At 34.2% G+C, this 18,868-nt stretch overlaps 1 protein-coding gene across 3 annotated transcripts in view; it reads right to left on the bottom strand.

Moving 5' to 3' along the window:
- Positions 1–18,361, bottom strand: part of LOC149806644 (calcyphosin-like protein) — a 65,680-nt gene extending 47,319 nt beyond the window's left edge. For 2 of the 3 annotated variants that reach the window (XM_089956055.1, XM_089956037.1), the window contains exons 1-3: positions 18,251–18,361; positions 17,937–18,106; positions 1,979–2,156 (exon numbers count right to left, since the gene is read on the bottom strand). In XM_089956055.1, coding sequence (XP_089812181.1) covers positions 1,979–2,156; positions 17,937–18,073 — 315 coding nt within the window. In that variant the 5' untranslated portion in view covers positions 18,074–18,106; positions 18,251–18,361. The remainder of the gene's footprint in view (positions 1–1,978; positions 2,157–17,936; positions 18,107–18,250) is intronic. The other variant, XM_089956046.1, reaches the window with a different exon arrangement.
- Between the last annotated feature and the right edge of the window lie 507 nt (positions 18,362–18,868).

The following is an 18,868-nucleotide window of genomic DNA, read 5'->3' as shown; positions in this document are numbered from 1 at the left end:
GGATGTATATAGTTACCTGTAACTGTATTGCAAAGAAATAAATGCATGTGTGCATACGTATCTTAAAATTGACTGAAAAACCAAACCCTGATTTTATGTTCCTTAGTTTTTGTAAAATTAATTTAATCAAACTCAACATTAACAGCATAAATATGTAACTTAAACAATAAGCTTAAGAATTAAAATAATTGAAACTATCATCTTATTTAATGATTCTGGCACAATGGTGAAAATCACAGTAAAATAAACAAAATAAAACTTGAGTTGGTAGCTAAAATCTCAAATACACCAGTTGAAATGAATATTATAATGGAATTATAATGGAAATTTCATATCACTAAACCTTCATATAAAATGTAAAGTTGTATGCTGATAATGTTAAAGAAATAATTTATATGCAAATATTTTACTTATTAATCCCCCCTCCCTTATCTGAAATAGATTATAACCAAATCAGTTTTATTTAGTAGAAGTTGAAATACTAGTAAATTATGTACCTGTAATTTGGATTTCTGACCTAAAATATGATGCTTTCTTAAGACAAATGTTCAACCATTCCTCCCGATTTAGCCAAGCCTCTGGTTTATATACCCTACAAAATCCTGCAAGGCTTGCAGAATTATACAGAATTTTGTGGAAATCCATTGCAGAAAATCTAAACCCCCCACCACAGAATATATTCAAGAAAACAAGAATATTCAATGAAGAACAACATAATTTTTACAGTAACTTGATAAATATTCATTAAATAATAATTACCTCACATGGAACACAATTTCTTCGTGGAGAAATATACAAAACAAAGTCTTCTACTAAACTTCTGAAATTTTTGAAGCGAGAATTAAAACAAGTGATGACCTGGAAGTGAATCCTAATGAGGACAAACACCTCATTAGACCAAGAAGTAACAGCGAGGAAAGCCATTGCCAACAACAGACTCAAAACAATAAACAGTAGGAAAATTAGGTATTTATAACATTAGAGGTACATGTAATTGTATTTACTGCCAGCAGATTTAATTGATGATTGTTCTTAGAAACATGCTCATCACATATCGATGGGGATTGCCCCTCCCACAGATGTTTCACTGCTGTGAACATGCTAAATCCTAATATTTTATATGTTTGTATGTTCAGGGTTTAATCTCATATCAGCACAATTCTGGACATTAGTGCTAACTGAAAATGTATGGTACTAAAAATAGTAATTGTAACATTGATTAAATTTTTTGGAATGTAAACCCTTCTGACTAAACAAAATGTAATTCTAAAAGATAAAAAAAAGGTACAGAGATATTAATTTTTTTAAAGCATATAAATTAAAGGCAAAAACTATATAATAAGAAGAAAAAGGGAAAAAACAATTATATACTGGTATATAAAGTGTACAACCAGTAACAAAATGTCAGAAATTAGTTCATAACAAGAGAAAGCATGATGGGAAACATGATCAAGAAAAGAAACTAAAAAAGTACTAGAAATGATTGGGAAAATGAACAGAAATGGCTGAAGTAAGACCCAGGTGAGGCTTTGATGTTGTCCAATATCTACAATGATTATCGGGAGAAATATAAAAGATGTGCAGGTACTTCAAGTGTGGGTCTTGTTGGAGAAATATTGTTGCTATTGTTTTGAGTTCATGTAAATGAATAATAAATGTTGAATTACAAAGAGAACTGGCTTCTGCTTGAATTTAGCAGGATCAGTGAAAATAAATCCTAATTTTGAGCCCTGCTGTACCAGCATTCACTTTAAACTACAAGATATCATGGCCCCACCAACACAAGTTTTGTAATGATGGATTGCTAGGAATTCATGCATTTAAAGTTATTATCAAGATCTACATTGTTTGATTTACTCAAAGTTTCTAGCAAACTTTTCAGCACATTATGCAATGCAGCTCAAGTGTGTTTGCAGTCGTGTGCATGTTCAACACAAGTTACTGTGGCAATGACCCAACACACACACACAAAACTCACCCTTAGCGCTTTGAGGAATTCATCAAAACTTAAATTTCCACTTCCATCCTTATCAAGAGACTGAAATAACTGCTGAATTTCTGCATCATCCATGAGCACTCCATAATCGTGTATACCTTTCTTGAATTCTTTGAAATCTAAGGTATGACTCTCATCATCATCCATGATTCTGAATGACCTGTATAAGAAAACACAACTATCAGAAATTAGTGAATCGCTACAGCCCCACCTACTACAATTTACTCTGCAGGGGTATCAACAAGAGGGAAATGACAGGAAAAGATTGGCACTTGGAGGCCATAGCTCCTCTAAATGAAGACGTGGAATGGTTGAAATCCAACTCCTTCTAGGACACATTAATCAGGGATGAAAATTAGTGGTATTCACAAACCTAAGGCTGGTAAATTCCCCATCTGAATATTCACAAGCCTAAGGCTGGTAAATTCCCCATCTGAATATTCACAAGCCTAAGGCTAGTAAATTCCCCATCTGACTTGTACTTTTTATAATTTCATTACTCTGACCACTAGTCAGTTGTGACCAGTCAGATAGTGAAGAATGACTAGTGATGATCAGCAGGACCTGTACATTTCTCAATCTACTAGTCCTTCTGGCTACATATTAATATAATCAATGTAAAGATATGAAATTTATCATAGGGGTCATAACAATGTTGAAAATGAAGTAGATGAGAAAAAGAAAAAAAAAAGCCCATTAAAAGACATCTGTCTGTGCATAATAATATATCAATCATGGTAGCTGCAAGCAAAAGGATGTACAAAGATATGAAGTTGATTTGACAATGGCCTGAAATCTGTCCAAAATGGGGTTGATGAGACAAAACCCATAAAAGGCACATCTAGATGTAACAATGTTCTTATCAAACTCCATCAAAATATGTTGAATGGTTCTTGCACTATGCTGATTGCAAGCAAAACTGGAATTCCATTTTAAGAGAAGAATTTACTTGACAAGGGCTACAACTCTAACCAAACCTGAGTATATGGGACTTAACATATAAAAAAGAGAAAATGTTCCAACCAATTGCATCAAAAGATGTTTAGTGGTTGTTGAGCCAGTTACAAACAACATCCTATGTGAAGATATCACATTAAAATGTACAGGTCAATAATGTGAATCTATAAATCTATAACATGGCATATCTATAGGTAACTCATATTCTAAATGGTATCACATAATGTATAAAGGTTAAAGAAGATTCAGTGTTACAAAAAGAATGAACAGACAGTGATTGTGATCAATATGAAGTTCCAGCATCTTGATGTTGGGCACTTCAATAAACAGAAAGACATGGTGATTAAAGCTCCAATATCTTGATGTGGAGCACTTCAATAAACAGAAAGACATGGTGATTAAAGCTCCAGTATCTTGATGTGGGGCACTTCAATAAACAGAGGGGCCTTGAGTGGCAGAGTGGTCTAAAGCACTCTCCGTTACAATCACTGCCATATAACCTCTGTCTGTGTGGGTTGGAGTCTAGGATTCGGCTAATGTGGGTATGTGAGAAAGCTTGTCAGTAACTTCTCGTGGGTTGGTGGTTCTTCCTGGGGGTTTTCCCAGGTTCTTCCTCCACCATTAATACTGGCCGCCATGCATAGCCTATTGTGTGCTGAAAAAGGGCATTAAACCCCACAACAACAACAACAAAAATCAATAAAAAGAAAGACATGGTGACTAAAGCTCCAGCATCTCGATGTGGAGCACGTCAATAAACAGAAAGACATGGTGACTAAAGCTCCAGCATCTTGATGTGGAGCACTTCAATAAACAGAAAGACATGGTGACTAAAGCTGGAGCATCTCAATGTGGAGCACTTCAATAAACAGAAAGACATGGTGACTAAAGCTGGAGCATCTCGATGTGGAGCACTTCAATAAACAGTAAGATGTGGTGATTAAAGCTCCAGCATCTTGATGTGGGGCACTTCAATAAACTGAAAGACATGGTGATTAAAGCTCCAGCATCTTGATGTCAGGCACTTCAATAAACAGAAAGACATGGTGATTAAAGCTCTTGCATCTCGATGTGGAGCACTTCAATAAACAGTAAGATATGGTGATTAAAGCTCCAGCATCTCAATGTGAGGCACTTAATAAACAGAAAGACATGGTGACTAAAGCTGGAGCATCTCGATGTGGAGCACTTCAATAAACAGTAAGATGTGGTGATTAAAGCTCCAGCATCTCGATGTGGGGCACTTCAATAAACTGAAAGACATGGTGATTAAAGCTCCAGCATCTTGATGTCAGGCACTTCAATAAACAGAAAGACATGGTGACTAAAGCTGGAGCATCTCGATGTGGAGCACTTCAATAAACAGTAAGATGTGGTGATTAAAGCTCTTGCATCTTGATGTGGGGCACTTCAACAAACAGAAAGACATGGTGATTAAAGCTCCAGCATCTCTATGTGGAGCACTTCAATGAACAGAAATACATGGTGATTAAAGCTCCAGCATCTCGACGTGGAGCACTTCAATAAACTGAACGACATGGTGATTAAAGCTCTTGCATCTCGATGTGGAGCACTTCAATAAACAGTAAGATATGGTGATTAAAGCTCCAGCATCTTGATGTCAGGCACTTCAGTAAACAGAAAGACAAGGTGAATAAAGCTCCCACATCTTGATGTGGGGCACTAATAAATTTTACTGTGCAATGGGAAGTTCATTAGGATATAAATATTGCAATTAGTTATAATCTCAATAGCCTGTCTTTAAACAGCCTAAACTGCAGCAAAACAAGGCAGTGTTGTCCTTATGTTTTCCATAACCTGTTTAGGAATGGCACTTCACCCTGCCCTCTCTGCAGGCTGTCCAGTTTTCAATCTCCTCAAGTTAACTGCTTTAATAAATTTGATATGGTATTGTGGCCAAACATTTTATCAATCAGTATTAGCTTTTTAGCACTGCGGAACCCAGAAGATGGAACCCAAAACTCAGAGTTAGCTTCTGAACCAATAATTCAATGTCAAATAATAGTGAAAACATGCATCACTATTTCATAAGTAACATGCAAAAACAGTACAGGATTACTAATCTATTAAACATATATACATTAACCCATTTTCTCAGAGTCTATTATTGTGTAGGCAATCTATAATCTGTTACACATGCACTTAAAAGGCCTGCATGTATAATGTATAGCTATGTAGTGTATGTTAATTGAGTTTAACATAAATTTTAACTATTGTACCTTTTTTGTACCTATCTGTTAACTATATATTATATTTAGGTTTTAGAGTAAAATCTTTAATCTTTGTATCTGTATAATTATTTTTCACAGAAGAAGGATGATCAATTTATTTTTCTTCATCCACTTGTCCAGGACAAGTTGTTTCAGAAAATTCACTTGTCCCACCTACCTGTTCATTTGTCCTAAAATTTTAATCACTTGTCAACATGTGATTATATGCATTTTAAGCCTTAGCAAGAAGAAATGAAATAATTTACAACAGTTATTACTTCAAATAATTAAATATTTCAGAAACACATATATTATGCATTTTGTTATATCAGAGGTTTTAAAGTTACCATTATCCAGGTATCTTATATACACTATTTTTTGCTCCAAAATGATAGCATCAGTACTTCCAACAGCAGGAATAGAAAAGAATTTACTGGAATTCAGACTTTCCTAAACTTCTTTTCCCAAGACTTTATCAATTGATAGATCAATGTCTCTTGATATGAATCTGTCCTTGTAATTAGTAACAAGTTCAAATGTTCTTCTCCTTAAATGTACATAGCATTTCCATATCAAAAAGTCATTTTCCACAAATGACTAGGATGTAGGCTGTGACAAAGAGGGCTCCCATTTATTACACTTCAGTCTTGTTTAATTTTTAAAGGTCTTCTTCTAGTGGAGTGTCAATAACTCTAACTTCAGAGATTTTCTGTACATGCTAGATTTTGTCATGCATATATTGTGAAGTAAAGAACAATAATAAAACTTGACTGGTTCAATCCTGAATTTGTGAATAACTGCAAAACATTTTTCCTTCTGAGTCAATGAATTTAAACCACAGATAACTTTCAATCCAATGTGGCTGAAAATTTCTTTGTATCTTAGTAGGGTAATATCTGACATGTTTACTGCCAAAGTAAGGCTAATACCTCTTTGGACAAAGAGTTACCTCACACTCAAAAGCACTTACATTTTACTCCTGTCACCTGAAATTTCCTTCTCAGAATCTTCCTTATTAACCCTTTACCTCATTGAGCATAGTTACAAAGTGCAGCATGCTATAAACAGAACACCTGTTACCTATTTGACTCCATATGCATAGGCCTGCCTGTTAACTGTTAAGCAATGTAGTGTATGTTATGTTTAACAGCAATTTTAACCATTTTACATTTTTGTTACACATCTATTATGTGTGGAAAAATTTAAGAGTAAAGTCCGATTGTTATCGCTGTGTAATTATTTTTCATGGAAGGATTTATGTGCTTTAAAATCTAGAGAGAATTTGTTCACCGTCAAGTCAGTGAGGCCGCATGACCAACCGTAGCTGCAATTTCTCATACCCTAAATTTACAAGTTTTTCGTCTGCAACTACATCATTAAGTCATCTGAATTTGATCATTTATAAAAACTAATTGCTGCCTACATCAATATCAGAGCCTTTACTTAAGTTATTTAATCTTTCATAGTTTAATCGTGAAAACTTTGTAAGTACTGAATGAAATCTGCGACCTCCATTTTGGAGAGTGGAGATTACGACCCAGTTACTTTAAATAGCAGATATCGACCAGAGCATAAACAGTGACCACGTGATCTGACGTAATTGTCATTCGCAGAAATAAATGTAGTATCTAATAGGGAGTTTTCCCCGAAGGTGGCGCTATGAAAACCGGCTAAAAATGGCTGATGTTTACAGCAGGTGTCAAAAGGCGCTTCCATGCAAATGGAGTAGAGGCGTCAAAAGGCGCTTCCATGTAAATGGAGTAGAGGCATCCAAGGATGCTTACATGAGGTAAAGGGTTAACTTCCTCGTGAAAATAGTTAGCAAACTCATTTTAACATTATAGTAAATATCACCTTGCTACTTTTAAAGTCAGGACTTTAATCAATAGCATAAAAAAGAAACAATGTACAACATATTTATTTCTTAAAAGGGCATAATTGTTTATTTTTTCTTACTGTCAAGGTATCTTAACACTGTTTTTTGCTCCAATATGATAGTACTGTATCAGTACTTCTATTGACAATGAATGGGAATCAACTGACTCCAATTTAGACATTGCATAATTCTCTCCAGACTCATTCAACTGACAGAGCAAAGACCCTAGTTATGAATCTGCTCTTCTGAATAGCACCGAGTTTAAGACGAGTTCTCTTGGAGTGCACAGACCATTTTCTGTATCAAGAAATGGTTTTCCGTACTGGGAAAATATGTATACTGTGTTAAAGAGCACTCTGATTTTTGTTATTGTTCATTTCATTCTCATTTAGTTCTAAAATGACCTTTCCTAGTGGACTGTTAGCAAATCTAACTTCATGGATGAAATATACTGTGCTGCACAGGCTCAATGAGGTCCAAAACTATCATGAGAAATTCCAAAATGTACCAATCTGGAATATTGTTTGCAATAAATGCAAAACATCTTTCCCTCTCAATCAATGATTTCAAACCATTAATAATTAAACCAAATGTGGCTGAAAATTTCTTTGTCTTGTAGTCTATCGCATTTTACATTTTACAGACTCAGTGGCAGCCTTACATTTTATCCTTCAACTTTCATGTGAAATTTCCTGCTCTGAATCTTCCTTATGACCTTTCTTATTATCTTAATTCAATTTTAAGAAATTAATGACCCATTACTGTCACTGAAACAGTTCCTAAAGGGAACAGATTCTTATACTGATACTTACATTAATTTCTTTGCATTGATTCAGTGGATTGAAATTGAAGAGTGATCCACTCATGTGCATGTGCTGAGTAAACACAATACAACAAAGCTGTTTAAAGCGCTGCTCTTTTAATCTTGCTGGATTATTCTGAAGTGTTATGACTGCCTGATAATTTTATTGCTTAGCCCAATATGCTGTCAAGCAGTAATAGAACTCATGCAATTCAGTGACTGCTTACTGTAGTATCACAGAATGTGAATCACTAAATGGAGGCTGGTATGACTCTTATGGTCTGTAACTAAGTAACAAAAAAGAGTGAAAAACAGTAAGTTTTGTAAAATTCAACAAACAATGTTTTTCCCTTTTATTTCAAAAGTGAGAAAAAAAACAACAACACAGTATTGTGAATTAAATCCCAAATAGTTGTAAAGTTTAGAGTATGCTGAATAAATTCCAGCAGTGTTCAGAATTAATGCCAATACTGAATGGGCTTATGTGCCAGTAGTCTCAGATGTGCTAATGTATTAGCAGTCTTGATGAATCACAGTGATATAATCCAAAATGTCCTTGAATGAATTCACAATAATTCCAAAATAGTGGTTTAGTCCTAAAATCAATGCGCACTTTGTAACTGCTGTGAATAATTCATATAAATAAATAAATTAAATCCTCTCATATGAACACAAAAAATTAATTTCACTAAGAGTCTTGTTAACATATGGAATAAGTAATTCCGAAGTAAACAACATTCATATAAAAAGCTAAGATACAAACTCACAATGACAGAACCAGGATGTGAATCATTTTCCCATCAAATTTGTAAACAACTTGCTCTTTTAACATTCTTAATTTCTGAAAAGTACTAGACTTGAACCCAACATCTATAAACATGTTACCTCCAAGTAATAATGATCTTAAAATAAAATCTAAAATCATACACAAATATTAGCTACATAATATGTTATTTACAAAATAGCAAGACATTAAACAGATAGGCCTAACTCCTACCTTCAATTATGGATAATGGTCAATCATAATACAAATTATATATACATAACATACAATCATGGACAAAAGCCAACATACAATATGACTTAAATATACGTAACAAGGTAGATTCAAGTATTCAGAATGCCTATAGGGGATGTATGGCCTGATGGAAGTAGATATAGTGATCAAAGTATGAAAATTCATGCCTGTGATGTGACACAGTTTGACTCAGTTCAGGTTAGTTAAGCCATATACCTCTATTGTTTCAACATAAAGTGTGTCAGTTCTACTACATAAGCATTCCCATTGTTGGACATTCATGTGAGTGGACAATTATTGCAAGCAACAAATTCCAGATTTATTGTGATGTATTTGTAACTGGATATTTGCATTATTTGAGAGAATTGCATCATAGATTAAGAACATTAGCCTGTTTGAGCTTTTCTATGTCCGTGTAAAAATAATGATGTTGTTGGATAACATTATCAGTTGGGATATCACCATACGTCCACATTCTTTTCTGAAGCAGTGAGTTTATTTACTTCTAGAATTTAACATTTAAACCACACTGGCCATTGGGTGGAGTTCATGTTATAACCCATCCACCCCAGCCCTCTATCATTGACCGATAACCTAAGTTTTATACATAACAAGCTTCTCTGGTGGTATATTGGCCATATTCTTCCCTTGTGCAGCTAATTCGAAAAATGATCACCAAAATGTTGATAGTGATAGTTAAAAAAAAAAATAGTTCCAGAAAGCAAGGTCAGGATAATTCACACTGCCACAGAGAACCAGTAAAGAGAATACGGGACAAGAATTTCATGAGCTTATCTGATCCATCACATACAGTGATACGTCAAAAGCTATTAGTAATGCACAATTCAGTATAGCTGGGTGGGTGGTAGTACTTTGATTGTGAAGAAATGGCTAAACCTTATAGTAATATTTCATTCACTTAAGTATCCTCAACATTTAGCAGTGAGTGTGTGAAAAAAAATAACTTGTAATTTTAATAAAATTCATAACTTTTTGTCCACAGACTTTAAATTAAATGTACGGCAATCAGAGTCTGTGTATATTATGAATTATGCATTTAGTGGCAAGGACATGTGGATTGAGAAATTGAACAGAGCTATTTTTCTGCATATACTGTTGGCGAATAAAATGGAGTCTAGCCAGTCATGAACAGCTTTTATTTATAGTAGTTCTAACAATGGCATTAAGGCCTGTATTGGCCATAAGAAGCATTTATGATAAAGACACTAACTCAAGTATCCGTGTATTTTGGTAATAATAATAATGATAAAAATTTTAGTCCCAAAAAAACATTGTAATGACCCCCAATGATAAACAGTCTGGAATATTTCACTTTTTCTGCTCACATGTCTTTGTGTATATGCCACACATCTATCCATTCTACCACAATCGGTAATTTAGTTTTCTATACTTTATTAATTAATGCATCTTGAGTTTAAATCTCTAACCACTTTCTTGGTATCCTAGTATTGGGTTTAAGACAAAATGCACACAACGTAAAGCTCTGGTCTAATATTTCCCCTTCATAGCCATATTAAGCTGCCTCCATGTATCCTGCTTTCTAAAGCAACCCTGAAATTTTGCAAATAAAAACACTGTATCACGAAAAGATTTTTTTCTTTTACCCAGTAATCAGATGTCATACACTAACTAACATAAATAATTATCACAAATACAGAAAAATGTCACTAAATCACCACTGATATGTATATAACTAATTGTACAAGTGGCAAACTCTTTCCCAACACAGTGACTAATTGACACGCTGTAGAATCCACTGTAGAAAAGCACATATACATATATTTATGTATACATGTCATATTTAGTCACCAAGCATGTTGCACTATAGTTCAATACATGTACAGTATTCACAATTAATGACAATTGTGACATCAAATAGAGCTGAAAGAAGAACCTTCTTGTAAAGTATGCAATAGCTCATATACCTTACTTATCAGTTTGTAATTTTGTTAAAATTTGTCTTTTTCTTACTCTGAATTATGCTCTTGTTTTGCAGGAAGTGCCTTATCACACACTATGAGAAACATATACCTCAACTATAATAGTTCTCATAATTACAAGCAAATTAATCATGTAGCATTTACATATACATACAAGGTTTATTTAGGATATGTAGCTAATGACAAGAACTTTTCATTATCTTAAGATGGGTATTAAAAACGAAATACTGACAATACCCAAAAATATAAATTTTGGCAGATTAATACTGAGCAAGCTACATGCAGTGAAAGAATAAAGGAAAAGAAATCAAATGCAAACAAGCAAATAAATCATTTACACTACATGTATGCATATTGAAATGTTTATGAATTCTCTTCACAATTATCAGTACTGACCACAACAACTGAAGTTTCAATATGTAATGTTCTATAGTCATCATAGTATGAATATTAGTACCCCTACTCCTACCTTGCGGACAGGGTACTAACATGAGCATATATGTGTCAATGGAGCAAGCTGGGTGTGATTCACACCTGGCGCTCTTTTAGCCTAATATCAACAATCTGAATATATTCCTTGCATATAATGAAATAAATTGAGTACTCCTCTTATTTAATACCGGAAGTATCGCAAATCATTGTAGAAACAGGTGTAAAATCTCGTTTACCTTTCTTATCTGATATTTTCATTTAGATCGTCTGCCATATTAGTTCAGATAATGATTACTTCCATTCTCAGCCTTGTTTGTTTGTGTGCCACGTAAGGACATTGAGGCCTTATTTGGAAACGTAAACAAATCATAGTAAAAATATGGCGTGGTTTGAGTCAGAAATTCTGCGCATTAAAAGTAAATACAGTTTATTTGCAACTTTGAAATTCCACCATTATTCGCCACTTGATTGATAATAACATAGCACAGAATATCCAAATATGGTCTGGCAAGCCTTACATAGAAAAGGGGTCATGGCGAGAGTCTCGCGTCATCTGTCATATTGGACACGGTGAGGTAAGTGAAACCATGCCAATTTATTTTATCGTGTAATGGCATAATAAATTCAAAATAAGCCAAACTTCTTTCACAACATGATTATACTCAGAGGTCTCGCTAGGATTTTAAAACTAGGAGTCCAGGACTCCCATTTTGGTTAAAAAAAAGGAGTCCCACCATCAAAAGTTGCAGTCCCTTCTTTCGTACATAATCAACACAGATGTGAGTGCATCTATTTTTAGATGGAGAGGTTTTCGTAATGTAATCACTCACTCACTTTAATATAGCTTCATTACAACAGTCCACTGACAGGATTGCAAATTTATGGTTTATTTATTTGTCTACGTCCTGGTAGTAATTAGGCAATGGTTAAATAGTATCTGATTTGCTGCTTTTTTCCTGTAATTTCGCAAAAAGGTGTCAAGTCAGAAAACAGCGTAGATCATAAAGCACATCTCACGAATTCCGCAACAAAGCATTGCCCCATACGTTTCTGACCTACATAATTTGCATTTTAAAGTTAAATCTTTTAATAAAATAATACCTTGGCTTTGCTTTCAATGATTTGTATATTTTTCTGAAAATATTTTCCTGATGATTTATGAAAACAGACAATCTAATAAACTGGTACATCCCAGACTTAGCAAAGTCTGCCATTATTTCCCGTTAGGCCTACTGGTTCACTTAGTTTCAAACTAATTTTATGACAAAATAGTGTACAAGAGGCAGTTAATATATATCCAGATCACCGATTCTGATCTTAAAACACATGTCTGTTATGTTTTATCATCAAAGGATATCATGCAGGAAATTGATAGTTGCTACCTTACTCAGAAAAGGGTTAATGGTCAATCAGCTATCAAAATATATGCTTGTGAATAGGCAAGAGTTTGTTTGTCAAAGTAATTGATATCCAAACTAGGCCTAGCTACTGATGCATTGATGAATACATTTTGCTAGAACACTACCGGGCTAAGGCGAGGGGCATTTAGAAAAAAGTATGGTCAGTCAATGTACCTCGTAAATAGCTCTTGTTCGTCCACCAGATTGGTACTGAATTCTGTCAATCCAAGTAAGGACTTATTCCAAACATTAAGCTAGGCATCACACACTTTCTTACACTTAGCTACTGTCCTATCCGAACTATCAATTCTAGCAGCTTTAGCACTCTTCTGACTCTCGTTACAATCTTTGTAAGTTGCCGTTTAACCCCAAAATACTTATCCAAATTTACAAATGGCATTTTGTCTAAGTCTCAACATGTCTTGATTCTTGTGCACTACTTATTCCGATACATTCGGAAATGAACACACTAACAAAAGCTAAAGTTGTTTATTTGATGTACTTTTATAAATGACCACAAGTACATCTCTGGGTCTTTCTGACTCTGAATTCAATCACTGTAAATATCATTACATTTACCCACCTGGCCGCCAGTCAAAGCCTTTGAACTTGCCGCCCTGCTATTGCATCATGTTCTTTTCGATATACTCTTATAATGGCAACATGTATGAACATCAATTGGTCTTTCAGTCACTGAATTCTGTCATTGTAAATATCAGCACAGCTAACTGATCAAAACGTTTTCCCACAAAGCAGGTGGCTGAAGCAGGACTAGCAAGTCTATGAATTTTGCTGCACACCTATTGCATGAGTACGGAGGATTCCTGCCTCAGTGATTTTCTGCGTCCCAGATCAAAGACTGGCATCCAAATACGTGTAATTAAGCGTTTCCAAGATCTCTGATACTTATGTAGTAGATTTCTACACTGTTTGTTTTTCTGACTTTTGTGATGATTTTTTTGTCCTCCATTACATGATATGGGAACAGTTTGTAGCCTCAAACACAACAAATCAAGTTGAGGCTACGACATCGTAGCTACAGTCATCGGGTTACAGGCATGCATTTAAAATGACTGAGGGGGTGCTCACCAATTAATATGTACTTTAGAGAGAGTGACGTATGTAAGGTGAAGTAGTTTGCATTTAAAACATGCACAATGGAGAGAATGTTGGCATACCTATATGCTACAGTAATGTAATGTGGATGATATTTCTTTGGATATTGTACTTTTGGAAATTTTACATGATTTAAGCACACTGCTAACTAAAATGACTGCTCCCTTGTGTTAAAAAATCAGCGTGAATTAGTCTCAAGTACACTATACATAGCACCTATTAAAATAGGGAAAATGAATTTTTCCAGACTAGACAATACCAGCTTCTGGATGTGCAATGAATGAATTACCAAATATGTAAAATGTAAAAAAAGTTATCGGCTCTTTTTGATACAATTTACCTCTGAAGTTCAGGAAGTGAAAATGACCAAGTAGAGCTAGCACTTTTTTGAAAGCTGCACATTTGAAGTAAGGCCAAGCTGTATACTCTATAACCCATAGTACACCCATCAATCATACATCAAAATAAAGGGAATTCAAGGTTCTTTTAATTATACCCAAGATATACAAGGTCTTTTTTAAATAGCCAGTATAACCAGTGAGGAAAGCTGGGGAAATTCTTTTTCTTTAAAATCTTAACCCTATGCAAAATGTGAAACTGTATAGCGCCACCTGAGCCAATTGACCAGATCGACAGGAAGACCAAACTCCATTACATGGCAATGTGATATTTGCTACATTAATTGTATGCAATGCCCAGTGTATATGAAAATGTAATACAAGTTGTATTTTGCTTAGTTTTCACATAACAAGATAACTACAATGCAATAACTCAATGTCTCAATGTAGTTACCAACAACGCGTAAATGCAATATCACATTACCAATATTAGCTCATATAAATATATTTTCCACAATAACATATTTTCCTTGCACACTGAAATAAGATTTTTTTAAAGTTAGTGATTATTAATTTCACTTACCATGTACTATACTTGATATTTGGTGATACTACACCCACCCACCATGTTAAGTTTACACTGCTGTCGGGCATTTCTGTGCACCCAAGGTCTTTTGTTTCCAATATTGAAGCAAAACGCATACTGAATTCAAGGGATTGACAAAAATAAAATACAGCAATGCTTACCATTTGAAAAGATGCAATTGTCACCAGAATGTTCTGTTCAAAATAATGTTAATTTTGGACACAGGGGAAACCACCCACCTGTTTTCCTGACTCGCGATATGTCAGCCTCTTCTGCGCATAGCTTTGAAAAGATGTAATGTTTATCCATCTTGCAATAGAAATGAAATATATTACTTTGGACTGTTTCTGTCAGCAGTTCAGTCAAGTAATTAGGTCAGGTTTATAGCTAGTTTTACAAAATTTCAATAAATGGCAAGATATATTAAGCAAACTAAACCGATATTGTAAAAAAGTTTGTCAAGTTCAACATTTTATGAAAAATAAGATATTATGTGGAAGAGAAACAACAATGAATAGGATGTAATTTGTTTACAATGTCTTGTTGATGAGGAAAAATTACTACAGAATTTAGAAACAGACTATACGCCAGGGAATTTGTTGAGAATTTATGTTCTAGTGGCAAGTAGACGGTATGCGGAGAAGTCGCCCCAACGTATCTGGAGAAGTCACCCCAGAATGGTCGGAGGAGTCGCCCCAATTGGTTGGAGAAGTCAACCCAAAACTTGTCACCCAAATAACCTTTTCATAACAGAATTAAATCATCTTTTACATGATTCATATTTAGATTTTTATATATACACGATCGCAAAAGAGACATTAACTGGTAATCATAAAAAGCAATATCATAGTAATATTTCTAAGGACAAAATTAAGTCTTTATATAATCTAATGAATGACAACAGTAAAGTGATTAAAAAGGATGATAAGTCAAACACTATTATTATCATGAATCAAGATGATTCTGTTAAAGAAGTTGAACATCAGTTAGAAATTAAATAAAAAATTTCAACATGCATTAATGAGATTGCTAAAAATAATAATTCCGTATATAAGGAATTTGATACTTTCCCTCTTAACATACGTACACCTTAATTCTACATATTACCCAAAACTCATAAAAATCTTGACCATAATTTACCTTTAAATTATCCAGGAAGACCCATTATATCAGGTTGTAATTCATATACTGAAACCCTATCAAAATTTATTGATAGTGTTTTACAACCTTTAATGAAATCACTTCCTTCATACATTAAAGATACAACTTTTTTCATTAAAAAGCTGAAGTCTATTCCACAGCTATCTGATAATTTCAATCCTGGTATCATTAGATGTAACATCATAGATACCAACATTCCGTATGCAGATCGCATTGAAGCATGTAAATATTTTCTTGATAACAATCTTAACAATAGCACACTATCTAGTGAAGATGTTTGTAAAATAATAAAACTTATCTTAGAAAATAATTATTTTCAATTTAATAATATGAATTACATACAAATAACTGGTACGTCAATGGGTATTAATATGGCTTCTTCATACTCTTCCCTTTCATGGGTAAATTAGAAAAGGATTTTCTTCAAAACGAAAAGTTTAATCCATCTCTTTGGTTCAGATTTTTAAATGTTTCATTTTTAGATGTAAATGTAATTAAAAAAATTATTGATAACACTATCTCTATAAATATTCATATCAAGGTAACTAACATCCACCAATATGTACGCATGATCATTGTGTTTTTATACATAATAAAATAACATAATCTTGTTTATTTTGCATCGGTAATTTAGTAGTGAAATATTTTTTAAACTTCTCGTTGAACTTGAAATTGTTTTTAATTTCTGAGAAATAATAAAATTACAAACACTAACAAAAACTAATAAATAAACTAAATGATGGGCATAGTAAAGTGATCTTTCAGAAAACGTTAGAATTCTGCTCATTAGCCATGATGATGAACTCTGTAGCAACTGCATTTCCTGAGTAGGCGTCAATGATGCTTTTTATAGAAATTAAGTATCATTCGTCAATGGTTAGCAAATCTCAATGAACAATCAGATTAAATTGTTCAGTTAGAGAGATGATAGTATAACCCTTTGGCTTATGGACAGTCATTGCCAATTCAGTCGATTTTGGTTATAGAGGTCCATGCCATAAAATCATCTCAGGATGACTTAGGTTATTAGGTTGGAACCCTTTCATATATAAAACCGAGACATCACATCATGCTTACACCCTTTCTATTCTTCCAAATAAAATGCATCTAATGATTTGAAGAGCAGAGCAAAAGGGACAGATAACACTTATTTTTCATTAAGTACAGAACCTGAGTTGATCAAATGAAAAAGTTGAAAAATTGCAAATTTTATTGATATAATAAGCTATTAAGTTTAAGAAAAACAACAATAAATAAAGCCTTAACAACCATGTGGTAACATCTCAGAATTACTATATATGATCTTTGGGGCAACTTCTCGAGGTGAAGTGGGACGACTTCTCCTGACACCTGGGATGAGTTCTCCTAGGGCAAGTTCTCCGCTATTCCAAGTAGACACGCTGTGTAGCAGACGATTTTGTATGTGTGACAACTTCTTGCAAAATTGGAAACTTGGATTAAAATACAGTTTTGTTTTAAGGTACACATTTCCATCTTTTATATAATGAATTTATTTGTATGATTCTAAAATATGCATAGTAAATCGAATTTTCTGGGTTACATGTTCAAGAAGGTCATGGAGTGGGTCTTCACGTTGCTATTTAGAAAGCACAATTTTATGTGCATTTCGAGTCTAAATGTGGGATATTTTTGTACACTTTATGAATATCACTTTTCTTAATTAATGTACGATTCTTCTTTCTGGATACAAAATGGATTTTGACCCAAAATAGCACGTGATCAAATGTTTACAGAAATGACGTATCGTTGTGCAGAATTACCCGACGCGCATAATAGGCCGACATGGCGGTATTCGTACTACCAATATCCCACAACATGCTGTCATATCACAAATATCAGGCTGCTCACACTACATGTAAAGTGTACTGAATATGTGATAAAACAAGCTTTTGTGGAGGTCTAAAAAAAATCAAATACATGTGATGATGGATACCGTATGCATTTGCGCCAATCATAAACAGGATGCAACTTGTCATAGCTTCCGGTGAAAACAATTTTCCGCATCCTTATTTTAAATATAACACTGAAATAAGGAACTTACCTCGAAAAGCCTTTAATACCACTAGCACCCCTCATCAGACAGGCAGCCCTTAGTTTCTCTAATGGATCTTTTGCTGTCATCATCTGCTGCTTTGCTTTCATTTTCAATTCGTTATTCTGTCTTTCTGTAGCGGCCATGATGTTTACTATGGAATCGTCGACTATCACTAGCTAACAAAATATAAATTGAATCAAATATTGAATTAACTTTATTACTGTTGCAATCTCGAGTGTTCCGCTATTATGCCATGCGTTATGAGATTAGGAAATACCAAAGAAATCGAGCAGCTATCTAACAATAAACCGGTTTCCTACCTGCACGCAACTGTTAGGTATATGTCACAATGTATGTCGACAGCCTCGCTTTGACTATTTGCCCTGTTGCCAACGGTTACAATGGGCGGGAACTACGCATAATACACCAAATACGCTGAAACATAGTATTTCAGCAAGTACGGTATTGACAAATACATATATATTTATCTTGGAACTGTTGTTGTCAGTTTCCTTTTATTTTCAATTGATGCAACATTATATTAGAGTGGTCCAAGATAAAAACCTTTTCAAATAAATTACATCACACTCGCACTAATCCTCCCCCCCCCCCCCAGGAACATTAAGCAACCCGCTGCGCGGGAATAAACCCGTCGCAAATGCCCTTTTGGGCGCACGCGACGTAAATCCAAGTAATCAATCAATCAACATCACTGTCAGTATTCTGTATACCAGAAGGCATTTTTTGTTCCTCAGTTATTTTATATTTTTGTTTCTTTTTATCAGATATTGTGTAATTTACAGTAATAGAGTTGAAAAGCACGTAAATAAGTAAGTACGGATCGGATTTATCGTAATCAAATCCACGCGAACGAACATCGAACGGTCATTTCCGTAAAATTGATGAAATTGGAAGTGGTTGTAGAATACACGTCAGTT

This window comes from Sinohyriopsis cumingii, chromosome 1 (genome assembly GCF_028554795.1).
Source record: "Sinohyriopsis cumingii isolate HCF-2022 chromosome 1, ASM2855479v2, whole genome shotgun sequence".
NCBI lineage: Eukaryota > Metazoa > Mollusca > Bivalvia > Unionida > Unionidae > Sinohyriopsis > Sinohyriopsis cumingii.
The sequence above is the reverse complement of the archived record's forward strand: the minus strand, read 5'-3'. Positions and strand labels throughout refer to the sequence as shown.